The sequence below is a fragment of the Oncorhynchus kisutch genome, linkage group LG6 (genome assembly GCF_002021735.2).
Source record: "Oncorhynchus kisutch isolate 150728-3 linkage group LG6, Okis_V2, whole genome shotgun sequence".
In the NCBI taxonomy this organism is placed as follows: domain Eukaryota; kingdom Metazoa; phylum Chordata; class Actinopteri; order Salmoniformes; family Salmonidae; genus Oncorhynchus; species Oncorhynchus kisutch.
Genome location: NC_034179.2, coordinates 36,915,049 through 36,930,863, shown reverse-complemented (window position 1 = coordinate 36,930,863; position 15,815 = coordinate 36,915,049). Strand labels below are relative to the sequence as shown.

Here is a 15,815-nt window from a genome sequence, read left to right as displayed (position 1 = left end):
TTTTGTGTTTACCACTGGACCCCGCCCACACGTGAACTATTGGTGTATTCTGACAGTGTAAATAGTTGTGTTTTTTTTCATTGGACTCTAGTGACATAACCACGCCCATTTAATACCAAACTTGGATAAAATCTTCATATTCATATTCAGTTATTCAACGCATGACGTAAGAAGCGCAAACCAATGCTGCATTCATAACCAAGTGGACGGTGGTATTTACCACATATGACTGGGAACCATACACATGAACGCCCCTCCAAATCGTAAATACAAGTGGGAAACTCCACAATCATTTCTGAGCTTCGACTTCTCCCACATCCTGACCTCTGACGTCACCTACTAAGGAAATGACCTAGATTACACACTTGTCAGCAGTTAAATGTAACACAAAACATTATTTATGAAAAGCAATCTAATAAGTTATTTTTTTATAAAAAAAATTGTGTGTGTACTTTTCCCCCAATTTCATGATATCCAATTGGTAGTTACAGTCTTGTCCCATTGCTGCAACTCCCATACTGACTCGGTAGAGGTGAAGGTCGAGAGCCATGCGTCCTCCGAAACACGACCCCACCAAATAAAATAAAATCAAATTTATTTATATAGCCCTTCGTACATCAGCTGATATCTCAAAGTGCTGTACAGAAACCCAGCCTAAAACCCCAAACAGCAAGCAATGCAGGTGGAGAAGCACGGTGGCTAGGAAAAACTCCCTAGAAAGGCCAATACCTAGGAAGAAACCTAGAGAGGAACCAGGCTATGTGGGGTGGCCAGTCCTCTTCTGGCTGTGCCGGGTGGAGATTATAACAGAACATGGTCAAGATGTTCAATGTTCATAAATGACCAGCATGGTCGAATAATAATAAGGCAGAACAGTTGAAACTAGAGCAGCAGCACAGTCAGGTGGAAGTTGAAACTGGAGCAGCAGCATGGCCAGGTAGACTGGGGACAGCAAGGAGTCATCATGTCAGGTAGTCCTGGGGCATGGTCCTAGGGCTCAGGTCAGTTGAAACTGGAACAGCAGCATGGCCAGGTGGACTGGGGACAGCAAGGAGTCATCATGTCAGGTAGTCCTGGGGCATGGTCCTAGGGCTCAGGCCCTCCGAGAGAGAGAAAGAAAGAGAGACGGAGAGAATTAGAGAACGCACACTTAGATTCACACAGGACACCGAATAGGACAGGAGAAGTACTCCAGATATAACAAACTGACCAACCCGCACTGCTTCTTGACACACTGCTAGCTTGACCCAGAAGCCACCCGCACCAATGTGTCGGAGGAAACACTGGTGACCGTGTCCGCGTGCATGTGCCCGGCCCGCCACAAGAAGTCTCTAGAGCGCGATGGGACAAAGACAGCCAGCCGGCCAAACCCTCCTCTAACCCGGACAACGCTGGGCCAATTGTGCGCCGCCTCATAGGTCTCCCGTCACGGCCGGCTGTGACCCAGGTCTGTAGTAATGCCTCTAGTACTGCCGATGCGGTGCCTTAGACTGCTGCGCCACTTGGGAGGCACATACATTTTTTACACTATAATCTGTTTAAAAGCATGATAACTGTACTTTTAGTTTAGGGTTGATACAGCTTGTTGGCCAGTCAGCGTTTCGAGTTCAAATCACTGGAATGCTTCCAATTGGTATTTACGACTTCACAACTGGTAATTACCACTTCCCCACTTGGTTATGAATGCAGCATAGTCTCAAATGAAGGCCAACTAGTAACAAAATGTTGCCATTCACATTTTAGGGGAGGCAATATAACACTTTTTACCTGATGGACCATTCAGTTGAATGCAATGTCTGAATAAAGAAAATGAGCATGAAGAATGGATTCTACAGTAAACGGATATTTTGCTTGGTTACAGGGACATCTAGAGGCATGGCATTGCATTAACAAGAATCCCCCTGTTCCATCTGCTCCTGCTACACCCCCTAGTGGACATCCGGAGTCTCATTGACCTGCAGCCATTCCCCCAGTTCTCTCCCTCTTCTTCGCTCTCTCTGTGTGCGATTGTGTGGTTGGAGACAGGTGTGCTGGAGTCAAAGCAGTTCCCCACCACCTGCAACCCGTTCCATAATCAAGACCTCTATAAATACTCAGTCCTGCCACTGCCACTTCCACTCTGCCAGATCGTAATCGCCATTCAGTCAGTCATGCTTCTAGCAATTTGTTGTTATTTAATATCCTGCTGTGCCTATTTCCTTGCGTGACACTGTTTCTCCTCTCGCTGCTGTTTTGCCATTCTGGTTCCTGTCTCCTGTTACACATCTCACCACACCACCACTCCCTTGGATTCCCCTACAGACCTGTTTACCCTGTCCCAACCCAGCTCACTCCAACCTCAGCCTCCACATCTGGTTTGCTACAACTCACCCAAGCCTCCCTGGATCTGCACTTCAGTTCTCCATGTGTTACAATAAACATCTCGGTTCATTCATCCCTGTTTCCTGGTCTGTCTGCTCTTGGGTTCCCCTGTGCTGCGCCGCTTAACACCCCCTTGACCAATGCATGTCTCTTTTTTTTGTCATGCACAGAGTCTGGCGAGAGAGACTATTTGTCTCTCTGATATTAAAATATGGTTACCAACTTTTTTTAAACTAATACATTTATAGATAATGTAATAGCATAAACTATGTATAGATGTGTAATAGCATAAACTATGTATAGATGTGTAATAGCATTGGGTCTTGTTTCTCATATTGGCTCTCGGGTTGATATGCTTTATAAAACTAGATATCGTAGTCTATGCTGAAAAAAAGTGTGAATGGATAGAAAGAAAAAAGGAATTGAAAGAAATGTTCTTTCACGTCCAAAGAAAAGCTCTCTTTTGGTAACCCAGTTGTTACAGTCTCAGTGAGTGTAGGTTGTTATGATGGACATAAGAGATCTCCTCTGAGAGTAGCAGAATCCTCCATTAAGATGAAGGAAATGGAAACAGTCATATACCAAAGTCCATTTGGAGAGTATGAAATCGAATCAACGCTCCTGAGAACACACTAATCCAACGGTTCAAAAAAAGTGAGATCTCTCCTTCTCAGTACAATATGTGTGCCCTTACACCACTGAATGAGGTTTGATGCTGGCAGCCTGGTTACCATGGTCCCCAGAAGACAAGTAATAAAAAATAATGATACCACTACAAGCCTAATTTTATTTTTGTCCTCAGAATGAGATGTAGAAATCCTCTTGGATGTTCATATCTTTGAGGCTATTGTCATCTGGAATAGATTTTGCACAGAGCTGGCGAACTCTCTCTCTCCTCTTCCTCTCTCTCTCTTTCTCCAATGCTTATGTACATCCTTTCTAATTTGTTAAGAAATATATTCTGAAAATAAGAAAGACAACCAATTTCAACTCAATCGTTGCTAAAAGTCCTTGCCATGTTTGTCATTGTCAATCAATTGAAATTAACCCAGATGGACAATTATAGCTTTCTGATGTTTGTGCAGTAGGCTAGGTGGTTGGAACCTTTGTGTTGACACTGATGAAGAATGACAACTCTTGGGTTATATTACTTGCAAATAAATCTATAATTGTATTTCATAATGAATCCCTCATCATTCATCATAATCATCATCATCACCAGTAACAGCAAGATCAGCACCACCAGAAGCAGAGTAGGTAATTGTCACACCTTCCCTGTTATCAAATTATCGCCCATAATTGAATGGATTTAAATGAGATTTTAATAGTAATATTGTCTTGATACTTTTATTTAATCTGCTACTACTGTAATAATATTTATTTCGTATTTTCTTTACTACAGAAAGGTCAAAGATAAAGGGGCGTTTATTCCACCCACGTGACACCAAACACCAGGCGTCCGAACTCCGAAGAGAGGAGGAGGGATGTAACGGATGTGGGAAATGGAAGATGGCGGAAACTGATTTTTTAAATTATTAATATCAAATCAATACATAAAGCACATGAGGGAACACAAGCATACATAGATTACAAATGATAGACAATCGCGCTAGGGGGTACAATATCACGTTACAATTACACAAGGACCTTAAGGGACATGCATATACTTACAATTCTTCAAAAACAGCTTTTTTGTTAGTAGAGCATTTAACCGTATTAAAATACAGTTGAATTTATTTTTGTAGGGTACGAAAATGTGGTTTTCTGTTTGTAAATTTACATTTGTGTATATGAAATTTGGCCAAAAGAATAATTAAATGAATTACATAAAAATGATTCCGCTTATTTCTATTGTATGTAAAGAATCCAAACAGTACATCTCTCCACAATAGTGTAAAATCTTCATAAATGTGTTCAATTATAAACCTACTGATGTCTTGCCACAGTTTTCTTACATGCATACAATGCCAAAAAAGATGCACAACTGTTTCTGGGTGGTCATTACAAAAGGAGCAATTTGAGTTGATGTTTTCCTTAAACTTCTTCATATAGTGGTTGGCAGGATAATATTTATGAATAATTTAAAAGGAAACTTCCTTAATTTTGTTAACAAGTAGGTATGTGTGTGGCAACATCCAAACTTTTTTCCAACAGATATTATCAATAAATCCATTCCAATAAGGCATGACATAAAGGTATAGATACAACATCCTGCTGAAACAAGGATCGTATCGCTCTGTTGTTGAATGGACCAAAAGAGAAACAAATCTTTCCTACTGATGAGTCAACAGGGTCAACAGAAGGTAGGCTCTGAGGGTCAGGTCTTGACATGTTCCTGAATGACATAGCAACACCTGAGGGAATGGCATCTAAAACAATTGCAAAATCTTTAGGTGTTACAGGGACCTTGTAAAGTGATAAGAATTCTTTATAACTGAGTAAAAGACCCTCTGCATTTACCAGTTGGCTCACCAATAGGATATTATTTCGGAACCAATATTCTAAAAACAGAGAGGTATTTTTATACAATATATCCCGATTATTCCATATATAATATCTGTGTGGAGAAAAAATGTGTTTATAAATTAAGGACCACGACAAGAAAACCTGCCGATGAAAAGCAGAAAGTTTCACTGGAACTTTGTCAATATTATAATTGCAAAACAACATGAAGTTAAGGCCACCAAAAGTAGAGAAGACATGATGAGGAATAAAATTCCAGATAGAAGTGGGTCTTCTTAGGAATTCTTTTATCCAATTGATCTTAAAAGTATTATTTAAAGTAGTAAAGTCCAGAAAATTCAGTCCACCATTCTCATAAGTGTTCATTACAACAGTTGTCCTAATGTAATGGGTACTGTTTCTCCAAAGAAAGTTGAAAAGCATCTGGTCTATCTCCTTGCTTATTTTACAGTCAAGATATAAAGATAGAGCACCATATGTTAGTCTAGAGATACCTTCAGCCTTGGTTATTAGGACTCTACCTTTTAAAGATAAGTCCCTCTGTAGCCATTGATTTAGTTTCTTCTGGTTTTTTTTAATAAGAGGGTTAAAATGTAGTAAGCCTCTAGACTTCTGATCCTTTGTAATGGTTATGCCTAAATATGTAAGTTCTTCTTTTACTGGAATACCATAATATGAAGGTGTCACACAATCTTTGACAGCTATGAGTTCACATTTATTAATGTTAAGATATAGACCAGACGCTTTGGAAAAGGATTGTATCACATTGATCGATATGGGAATTTGGTTAGCGTCTTTCAGAAAAAGTGTAGTATCGTCAGCCAGCTGGCTTATAACAATTTCTTTACCAGCTATGGAAATACCTTGTACAGGACTATTATTTAAAGAATTTGCAAGAAGTTGGGTGAAACTGAGGTTTTGTTTGAAACTGCTAGTGAGTCGAGTGACGCTAATAGTACAGCAAGTGAGAATGAGTGGGTTACAGTGTCGAAGAAAATGGAAAACAAGAATAGTCAAGCTATGTTGGAAAATAGGAACCACTAGACTTGAGTCAGGGTATTGGATCAACGCTACTTGGGAAATCCGCTTAATAAAATCGGGATTTGTTTTATTTAACTAGGCAAGTCAGTTAGTATTTACAATTACGGCCTACACCGGCCAAACCCAGACGACGATGGGCCAATTGTGCGCCGCCCTATGGGACTCCCAATCACGGTCGGTTGTGATACAGCCTGGAATCGAACTGGAGTGTCTGTAGTGATGCCTCAAGCACTGGGATGCAGTGCCTAAAACAGCTGCGCCACTCGGGTGCCCGAATGTATTGTAAGAAAGTGTGGAGTCGGTGAGAGTCACAAGAAGTAGTCTTATTTTGATGTTTGTGTCTGCGGAGCAGAAGAAACATGTTTTAAGACACAAAATAATATCCGAGTGCAATGTTTCCTGTATGGATTTTCGTATCAACGGTGTTATGTCTGGGATGGCGCGAGATATAAAGGCAGAAGATGTAACTGAAGACCTCAGTGGAGTGGTTGGTGCACATCTATAGGCCTGTACGGTGGACGGAGAAAAGAAGTTCACTTCATTCATGCTACTGTTCTTTGATGAAGTCTCTCCCTTCTCATATAAAGTTAGGATTCATGAGATACGTTGTAAAAGCTTTTGTGCACAAGCCCCTTCAGTGTTATAAATGTAACATATTTGGTCATGTGTTAAGTGTGTGCAGAAGTGACGAATGTTGTTATGCCAGATGAAGGGAGATGCTGCAACTGTGGAGGTGAACATGCATCTGAATTCTTGGAGTGCACCTGCAACGATAAGGAGTGTCCAACGTGTCGTCTATCTGGAGGCGGTGAGAAAATTGGAAGGAACAAGGACAAATCAATGGTACCACGACCAGTGACGGTTACTCATCAACTGAGGGATAGTAAAATGCTACATGCTGAAAAGGTAGACTTTGTATTTATTGCAATGTTCAAACTGTACAGCACAAGCGGAGAAGAAGTCTAACAAAATCGGAATCTTTGTGAATGCTGATGTTTTTTGGGGTCTAAGTCATTTCACAGCCGAGGCTGTGCAAGAAATCCTGTCTGTGAATGTAGCCCCATCACAGGCCCCTGAGGCTGTGTGAGGATGTATTTTGGAGTGAACTGTGATTTAAGAACTATGATGTTATTTTATTTAGTTAACCTTTTTTGCAGGTCGTTTTCCCCCTTTCAAGGAAAGTGTTTATTTTTATTATTTATTATGCAATACCCCGTCCAGCTGGTGGCGGTAATGCACCATTAACATTGTATGTCAACCGCCGCTAAACCCCATCGAAGAAGAATTAGAACACATGCGTCCACACTTGCTTCCTGCACAGTTCCACGCGTTGTTCAGAATCAAAAGGTAGCTCGTTTTAAAGCAAAGTAACAATGCCTAAAGCCAAAAAGAAAAGGAAAGGAAACACGTTTGACTACAGTAAAGACAGAAAGAAACTTAAAAAGCAGTTTAAGAAAAGGGAAGCCCCGAGAATAGAGTGGTAAGTCGAATATTGTTGATGAAAAACAAACTATGCTAGCAATGCTAACGTTAGCTCATCCATCCTGTGTGGTTGTTTCTATTAACGTTAGGTTTGCTAGCAATCAAAGCAAACTATATAGATAGGTAACTACTAGCTAGTGAATCGTTATAACTTGGATTATTGTATGTAGTCTATTTTCTTGTTTTATGGCAGTTTGCTAGTCCTGCAGTGGTTTAGCTGATTAAACAAAACTCCACGATTTACAATGGAGTTGAGCGGCGACTATTGTTGGCGGACAGGACCTTGAAGTCACGTAAAATTACGTTATCAAAAACGATTGATTTAAACACCCGCAATTATACGTTTTTGATCATGTAATTTTATGTGAATTCGGATATTCTGAGTGGGCTCCCGAGTAGCGCAGCGGTCTACGGCACTGCATCTCAGTGCAAGAGGCGTCACTACAGTCCCTGTTCGAATCCAGGGAGAATCACATCCGGCCGTGATTGGAAGGCCCATATGGCGGCGCACAATTGATCCATCGTCGTTCGGGGTTGGCCGTCTTTGTAAATAATAATTCGTTTTTTATTAACTGACATACCTAGTTGAATAACAACATTCCCCCCACATTAGTCTCCATCATAAATCGTTGAGTTTAGTCTGCTAGATGTGTACATGCAGTGGAAAGCATAGCCATATCACATTGGGTCTATGTGATAAGTGTTCCATGAAATAATCTTAGGGGAATTTTGTTTAATGGTAGCACAAAGGTTGGCAGATGGCGATCTGAATATTGATGGTTTCATCTTACTGAACAAATGCATTGTATGCAGCCAGGAATATTTTGTTACTTCTACCAGATGGGTGCAGTGAAATGTGTACAGTAGTACAGCGCCCCTGGAGCAAATTGGGGTTAAGTGCCTAACTCAAGGGCACATCAACAGATTTTTCACCTTGTCGGCTCGGGTATTTGAACCAGCGACCTTTGGGTTACTGGTGGCTAGGCTACCTGCCGCCAATACTCTTGTGTCTCTGTGGACCGGTTCGTACCCAAAACATTCTCCGTTCAGGCTGCAACGGCATTGATTTCCTCAACGAGATTTAATGGCTAGAAGGCAGAAAAAAAACTGGGGAAATTAGTAATTTCTTCATTCCAAGAATGTGCAAAGCTGTTAAAGGCAAAGGGTGGCTACTCTCCAGACATACAATACTTCACCCACTTATCAGAATCATATGGGTAGATGTCTATAGTTGTGTAACAAATGAATGTTCATTCCAAGTCCTCAGATCCGAAATGCCTGGAGTGACAAAAAGTCTGTGGCAAGAAACTTGCGAGACATGGGTCTGGCATTTGACCCAAACCGCGCCCTCCCAATTAAGACACCAGCCGTGAGTATATCCTGTCCATCGTGGTGATATGCTATACTTTCAATAATTAATGAATCTAATTGAGTCACTTATAATTAATATGTCTGCAGATTGCTGCTGTGGGGAGAACTGAAGATGCTCCTGCTCCCAAACTTGTAAGGAAGCCATATGTACTCAATGGTAAGGCACCAATCATATTTTCTTGTTTGACATAATGTTTGTGTTCTTCACCCAGCAGGATGTTAATATGCCATTTAGCAGACACTCTTATCCAAAGCGACTAAGTCATGCGTATGCATATGGGTGGTCCTGCCCACTATCCTGGTGTTGCAAGCGCCTTGCATGCTCTACCAACTGAGCTACAGAGGACCATTACACCTACTGTATACACATTCCCTGTGACCGTAATATGACTAGTCATATATAACGCTTCACCTATTACATTTGATCAGAAGATCTGTTCATGTGAACTCATGTATGTCTTCTTGTTTTCAACAGAGCTGGTGGCTGAGGCCAGTCTCCCAGAGAAAGACACAAAGACCTTATCCACAGACTTGATTGAGTATGTGCAGTACATGGTCAGGGAACACAGCGAGAACTACAAGGTAAGAGGAGTTTCACCTTACTTGACAACTCTTTACAGTAGTACTATTTCAAAGGTTGCGCTGGTATTATTGTAGTTGCAGTATATTGCCTTTTGGGTCATTGCAATAATTACTGTATGTTCTTTTGGGCATTGTGAGACAATATTTTTCTCTTTCTGTAGGCTATGGCCAGAGATGAGAAGAACTATTACCAGGACACTCCCTCGCAGATCAGGAGGAAAGTGGACCAGTATAAACGCTGCCATCCAGAGGAATACACCACCTTCATGGAGTCTCTCAGAGGTGGGAAAGCAGTTTCCACATAACTGGCTGTCTGTGGTGGGAAAAGACTTTCAATGTGAAGGGGGGGAAGAAACCACTCCTCTTCAGCAAGTATTCTGTGACTGTGGCAAAGATGAACAGGAGATGGGGGTCAAAGTGCACCCAGAAACACAAGCTTTCTTAATTTAGAATAGACGTTGAGTTGGGATTTTAAAGAACTGTAAACATTTGAGAAAAAGACTAGATTTAACATGCATAAAATACTCTCTTTTTTTTCATACTTCTAGTATGTTTCCCCAAAATACAGTTACAAATTATATACAGTAAGAACATTCAAGTCTGCTTTTGTAATGATGTCAACATATGTTTGTAAGTTTCATTAATGCATTTCCTCTTTGGATTTTGTTTTGGAAGATGTATAAGCATCGTCATTTGTCAAGCTTGTACAAAAGGTTGTAACAATGTCACTGTAAAAAATAAAAATAGAAACCTTACAGCAGCATATAAAAGTATTACAACTCAACACAATAAAATAAAGAAATATGAAGAACATGCTCTAGGGCGGTTATTCCCAAACTGGGGTACGCCTAAAATGCCGACGAGGGTACGCAAAATAATGTGATGGACATTTTCAAAAAGTCAATTTAGCTTTTCCGACGGGGCTATACATTTGGGTGATGTTTTTTCCTCGCCTGAGTAGCCTCGTTTCACTGCCTAAAATAATACTGTTCAGCGGAATAACCACACAATGTCAAATACGGGTAGCATAGTCAATTAACATCAATCACATTAACCGTTGCTCTCACGGGAATTCTACTAATGGTCCGTATGTAGCCATACGTAGCTGCAGCTCATTCCTTTTGCTCGAAAATAGACATACCACCTCTACATGACAGGAGAGGTTTTGAAACAATTACTGCTTTGCATACAAGCCTGTGAATTATATGCGTTACAGCTGGATGAGTCAACAGTTGTGGTGGGCCTGGCATATGTCCGTTACGTTTATGGGGGGGGGGGGGGGGGGGCAACATGAGAGGATATTTTTAAAAGTACTGGACTGCTTTGTGACATCAAATGGACTGGTCAAGATGTGTTTATCTGTACTGATGGCACAAAAGCCACACTTGCGCGTGCAAGCAGTTGCTCCTGACACCACTTGGGTACACTGCGGCATCCACCAAGAGGCTCTTGCTGCAAAGGAAATGCCTGACAGCTTGAAAGACGTTTTGGACACTACAGTGAAAATTAACTGTGTTAAAGCAAGGCCCCTGGACGCTCGTATTTTCTGCATTATGCAATGATATGGGTCTCGACCATTAACGCTTTTACGACCAAGCCCACCACATCAGTTGACTCATCCAGCTGTAACGCTTAGAATTCACTGCGCTGGTTATCAAGGGGCAAAGTATTAACACGTTTTTTTAAATTGAGAGATGAGCTTAAAGTTGTCTTTACTGACCATTTTCATTTGTCTGACCGCTTGCATGATGACGAGTTTCCCACACGAATGGCCTATCTGGGTAAGTTGTTTTCTCGCTTGAATGATCTGAATCTAGGATTACAGGGACTCTGCAACTATATTCAATGTGCGGCACAAAATTGAGGCTATGACTAAGAAGTTGTAGATCATCTCTCTTCATTAACAAGGGCAACACATGTCTTTCGATCATTGTTTGATTTTATTTTGTGTGTGCATGTAACCGGTGCTATGCTGCACCGCTGTAACTGCGTTGTGTGTGGTTGATTGTGACAATAGACGTGGACTTTGGAGATCAGGTCGTTTTAATCAAGCAGAACTCACTCTGCATCTGCATCCAAAAGGAAATAAAACATTCGTAGAGCCACATATGTTCTGAGAATCGTTGCCTCTTTCTACAACAGATGCACAATAGGAGGCTCTGGGATCATTCGAGGAGCTAGCCATAGTTCACATACAATAGCCTGCTAATACCTTAGCTAGCTATTAACCACATGTTGAATTCAGAATGTTGATATCATCCTAAAAAGTACAATTACAAGTGCATCATAACAATACCATCCACTTATGAGTAACCTCTAAATATACATCATTATTCATGAACAAAACACTGTATGACTTTGTACTTAAAATAATCAAACTTTTCTGAAGACAGAAAAAGCGTGCCTACCTCTCTCATTGCATCAAAATGATTTGAGCACGAGCACGCCGGGCAAAACGTAAGTACACACTACCCTTCTCCCAGGATGCAGGCATGCATAACAAATCAACACGACATAATATATGAACCTGGTGAAATTCACATAGTACTTTAACAACTGTTACATTCACCCCTCCTGAATTTCACCAACCTTGTAAAACAACAAAATAACCTACCAAGCTCAAGGCTTAATTCTGAATTCAGCTCAAAGCTACCCATAGGTTTCAGGGCAAGTGAAAGTTGGTCAGGCCTTCAACTGCCCCTAGATGCATAGTGCCTCTTACACTATACCTACATTCTTAGCCTTAAAAAAAATAATCCTGTACTAAATCATCTCTCTGTACTATGTTAAATTTACACCTTCTGGTGAATTGACTATTAAAAAAAAAAAGTCTCTTGACTGGTTTAACTACCCTCCCCGCCCTTGGGCGACCTGCCAATGGGCTAGAGGCCATGGTGACTAACAGTGGCTCTGGCCTTAGATCATTGATCAGAGGTGGGTTTGAAGGAATCAGCTCCAGAATCTGAGGTGCTTCCCCGGTCATTTTCCTCAAGCAAACAAGGTTCTTCTGGCTCTGACTTTCTATCCGATGTCCAGAGCTCGGAGTAATCGCTTGAATCCTCCGCCAGCCAGGATGCACTTTCCTCCCCAGAGTCCTCCATGTCTTCCCTGTCCAGTCCATCGCCGGAGTGGGTGACCTCTCCTGCATCTACATTGATTGAAGGCCCTGCAGCATCACTGTCATTGAAGTGCACTGAATCATCAATTTCAAATGGCAAGAAATTCACCTGCAGCAGTAGATTCCTGTGAACCACTTTCTCTCTGCCGTAACGGTCTTGGATTATGTACGTGTCAGTTTGTGGATTGACTGAAGTCACTGTGAAAATCCCGGGGTTCCACTTGTCAACCAGCTTGCGGCGACCCCTTTCACCCTTGTTGGCGATGAGGACACGATCCCCCATGGACAAACCGATGCCTTTAACCCGCTTGTCATACTCCCGACCTTGTCGTCTCTGTTGCTTGTCAGTGTGCCTTTGGGCAACACTCATAGCTTCCTTCAGCCCAGTGATCAGAGTCTCGACATACTTGTTGCAATCCACAACACTGGAGTCATCCAAAACATTGCGGAACATAACATCCACTGGTAGCCGAGGGACTCTACCAAACATGAGAAAGAATGGAGCATAGCCCGTAGTCTTGTGAACAGTGGCATTGTAGGCAAATGTTAATGACTGGATTTGTTCAGGCCAATGTTCTTTGGTTTTCAAGGGCAGACTCCTGAGCATGCTACCTAATGTCCCGTTGAAGCGTTCAGTTTCTCCATTCCCCATTGGGTGATATGCTGTGGTTCTTGACTTTTGGACACCGGAGAGCTTAAGCAGTTCTGCTATTAGCTCACTCTCAAAATGTGCGCCTTTTTCAGTATGGATCCTTGATGCAAATCCGTAGACACAGAAGACATGATCCCACAGTTTACGAGCTACTTGCTTGGCTGTCTGGTTTCTGCATGGCCATGCATGGGCAAGTTTAGTGAAGTGGTCAGTCACCACCAGAACATCAACTGAGTGCTTCTTACTGTCTTCCGCTGTCCATAAATCCAAACACACCAACTCCATGGGAGAGCAAGTTTTGATGCTCTCTAACGGGGCTCTACCTGCTGGCTCTGGAGTCTTTGCTAGAATGCATCTCTGGCAGCAGCGCACATACTCCTTGATGTCTCTCTCCATTTCAGGCCAGAAAAATCTGTCTGGCCAGAGCTAGAGTTCTAGCTTGGCCTTGATGTCCTGCAAGGTCGTTAATGCCAGTCATCGCTTTGAGTCTCAACACCTCTGGCAAGACATACTGGAACTTTCTCTGGTTTGTGTGACTCTCCTTAATGACACGATACAGAACTCCCTCTCTTAGGATCAAGCGATCCCACTGTTTCATCAGCAACAACACTTTAGAAGAAACATTGTATCGATCTCGTCTGGTGGGCCGTTTCTTATTGAAGACGAAAGGGATGACCATGGAAGTCACAGAGTCTTGTAGCTGGAGATCTCGAAGTTCCTCGTGTGAGAGTTCCGGCAAAGTGTCAATACCAGGAGAAAGCAGCCGTTGGGTGTTGGAACCAAGCTGGATTGCTTGCATCTCCGTTGAACATTCCCAGTCGATATGGAGCTGACATATGGCCTTCACTTCAGCAGTGGACAAAGAGGTTATCTCCTGGGGATAAGAAGCCCAACAGAAGGCATCTTGGACATCATCATTCAACGTCCCAACAGCCTCAGACAGAAGTGCTAGGTAGGACTCCCTCATCAGTCTCTGCACGACAGTCACTGCGAAGGGGTCGCGGCACAGTGCATCTGCTACTGTATTCTTGCTGCCTGGGATACGCTTCAAATCAAAGTTGTACTGTGCCAGCTTGGCAACCCATCTTTGCTCGCAAGCGTCCAGCTTGGGTTTTGTCATGATGTACGTTAACGGGTTACTATCTGTCCAGACAGTGAACTCGTGCCCCTTAAGCCAGTGACTGAATTTCTCACACACACTCCATTTCAGTGCTAGAAATTCAAGTCTGTGTGCCGGATACCTTCTCTGCGACTTACTCAGGGTCTTGCTCGCAAATGCTATGGGCCTTGCCTTATCTTCACCTTCAGGTACTTGGCAAAGCACAGCCCCAAGACCATCCAAGGAAGCGTCAGTGAAGAGAATGAACGGCCTCTCGAAATCAGGGTGAGCTAGCACGACACAATTCAAAAGAGCATCCTTCAGCTTCTGGAATGCAACGACACACTCATCAGTCCAATCCGATAGCGTCAGCTTCCGGAAAATCCCACTGTTGCCCTTCTTCCCATCTCTTCCTCTTCTCTTTTGACCCCCAGTGAGTGCAAACAAAGGTCTAGCTATAGCAGAACAGTCAGGAATGAAGTGCTGGTAATATAATACCATACCCAAGAAGGATTTCAGCCTCCGAGCAGAGGGAGTGCATCCGTCTGCCTCCATCAGCTGAGCATGGCTCATCTTGGCAATGGCCTCCACCTTCTCAGGATCCACTGACACACCGTCCTCTTTAATGATATGTCCGAGGAATTTCACTGTTTTTCGTAGGAAGTGGCATTTTTCTGGGTGCTAGTTTGAGATTGTTGGCTCTTAGACGGCTAAACACAGCTTCAAGTCGCTGTAGAGCCTGTTCCTCGGGGGGTGCAAAGACCAACAAGTCATCTAGGTAACAAAGGAGATTTGAGAAGTTTAGGTCCCCAAATATACTTAACATCATTCTCATGAATGAGGCCGGGCTGTTACACAGACCTTGTGGCATGCGATTGTACTCATAAAGTCCCATCGGTGTGGTAAAGGCTGTGTACTTCTTGTCCTCTTCATGAACTGGAATGTTATAAAATCCTGAGGTCAAGTCCATGGTGCTGAAAAATGCACTGCCACCAAGGGCTGCGAGGCAATCTGCTTGATGAGGAAGGGGATGAGTGTCCTTCACCGTTCGTGTATTCATCCACCTGAAGTCAGTGCATAACCTCAGACTCCCGTCTTTCTTCCATACCATGACTAAAGGGGAGGCATACTCACTAACTGACTTGCGTATAAGACCTACTTCTTCCATGTCTGTCAATACCTTCCTCAGCTTCAGGTAATGAGCAGGCGGAACTCTTCTGTATGGTAGCCGGAAGGGTCTGTCATCAACCAGGTGGATATGGTGAACATAACCCCTGGCTTCTCCGCAGTCCAGATTATGCCTTGAGAAGATGTCTTCATATTTTGTGATGGTATTCACAAGCTTCTCCTTCCACTGGTCAGTTACCTGGCATCCATCAATGTCAATGTCTACTAATCCTAGATCAGACAGTCTTTGTTTCAGATTGTGGCAGCCATTGTCATCCTGCTTCTGTTCCATTGGGGTTTTCCTCACTTCATGAAGGCCCTGAAAGACTGTTGCATCCTCGACAGCCAAGCATGTAGACACATCGGCCAACTTCATGTTACGTCTTAGGGTGAGATGTTTGTCAGAACAGTTTACTACCTTTAAAGGGACCCAGCCATCTCCCCACATGGGTGTAATAACTCTACCCACGAGTATGTTT

At 42.6% G+C, this 15,815-nt stretch overlaps 1 protein-coding gene across 1 annotated transcript; it reads left to right on the top strand.

Moving 5' to 3' along the window:
- The first annotated feature begins 7,146 nt into the window (after window positions 1-7,146).
- Window positions 7,147-11,405, top strand: LOC109892771 (nucleolar protein 16-like). Its single transcript, XM_020485540.2, has 5 exons — window positions 7,147-7,345; window positions 8,608-8,716; window positions 8,806-8,875; window positions 9,194-9,300; window positions 9,462-11,405. Exons 1-5 carry the CDS (start codon window positions 7,239-7,241, stop codon window positions 9,603-9,605), a joined length of 537 nt encoding a protein of 178 aa, XP_020341129.1. The 5' UTR covers window positions 7,147-7,238; the 3' UTR covers window positions 9,606-11,405.
- The last annotated feature ends 4,410 nt before the right edge of the window (window positions 11,406-15,815 follow it).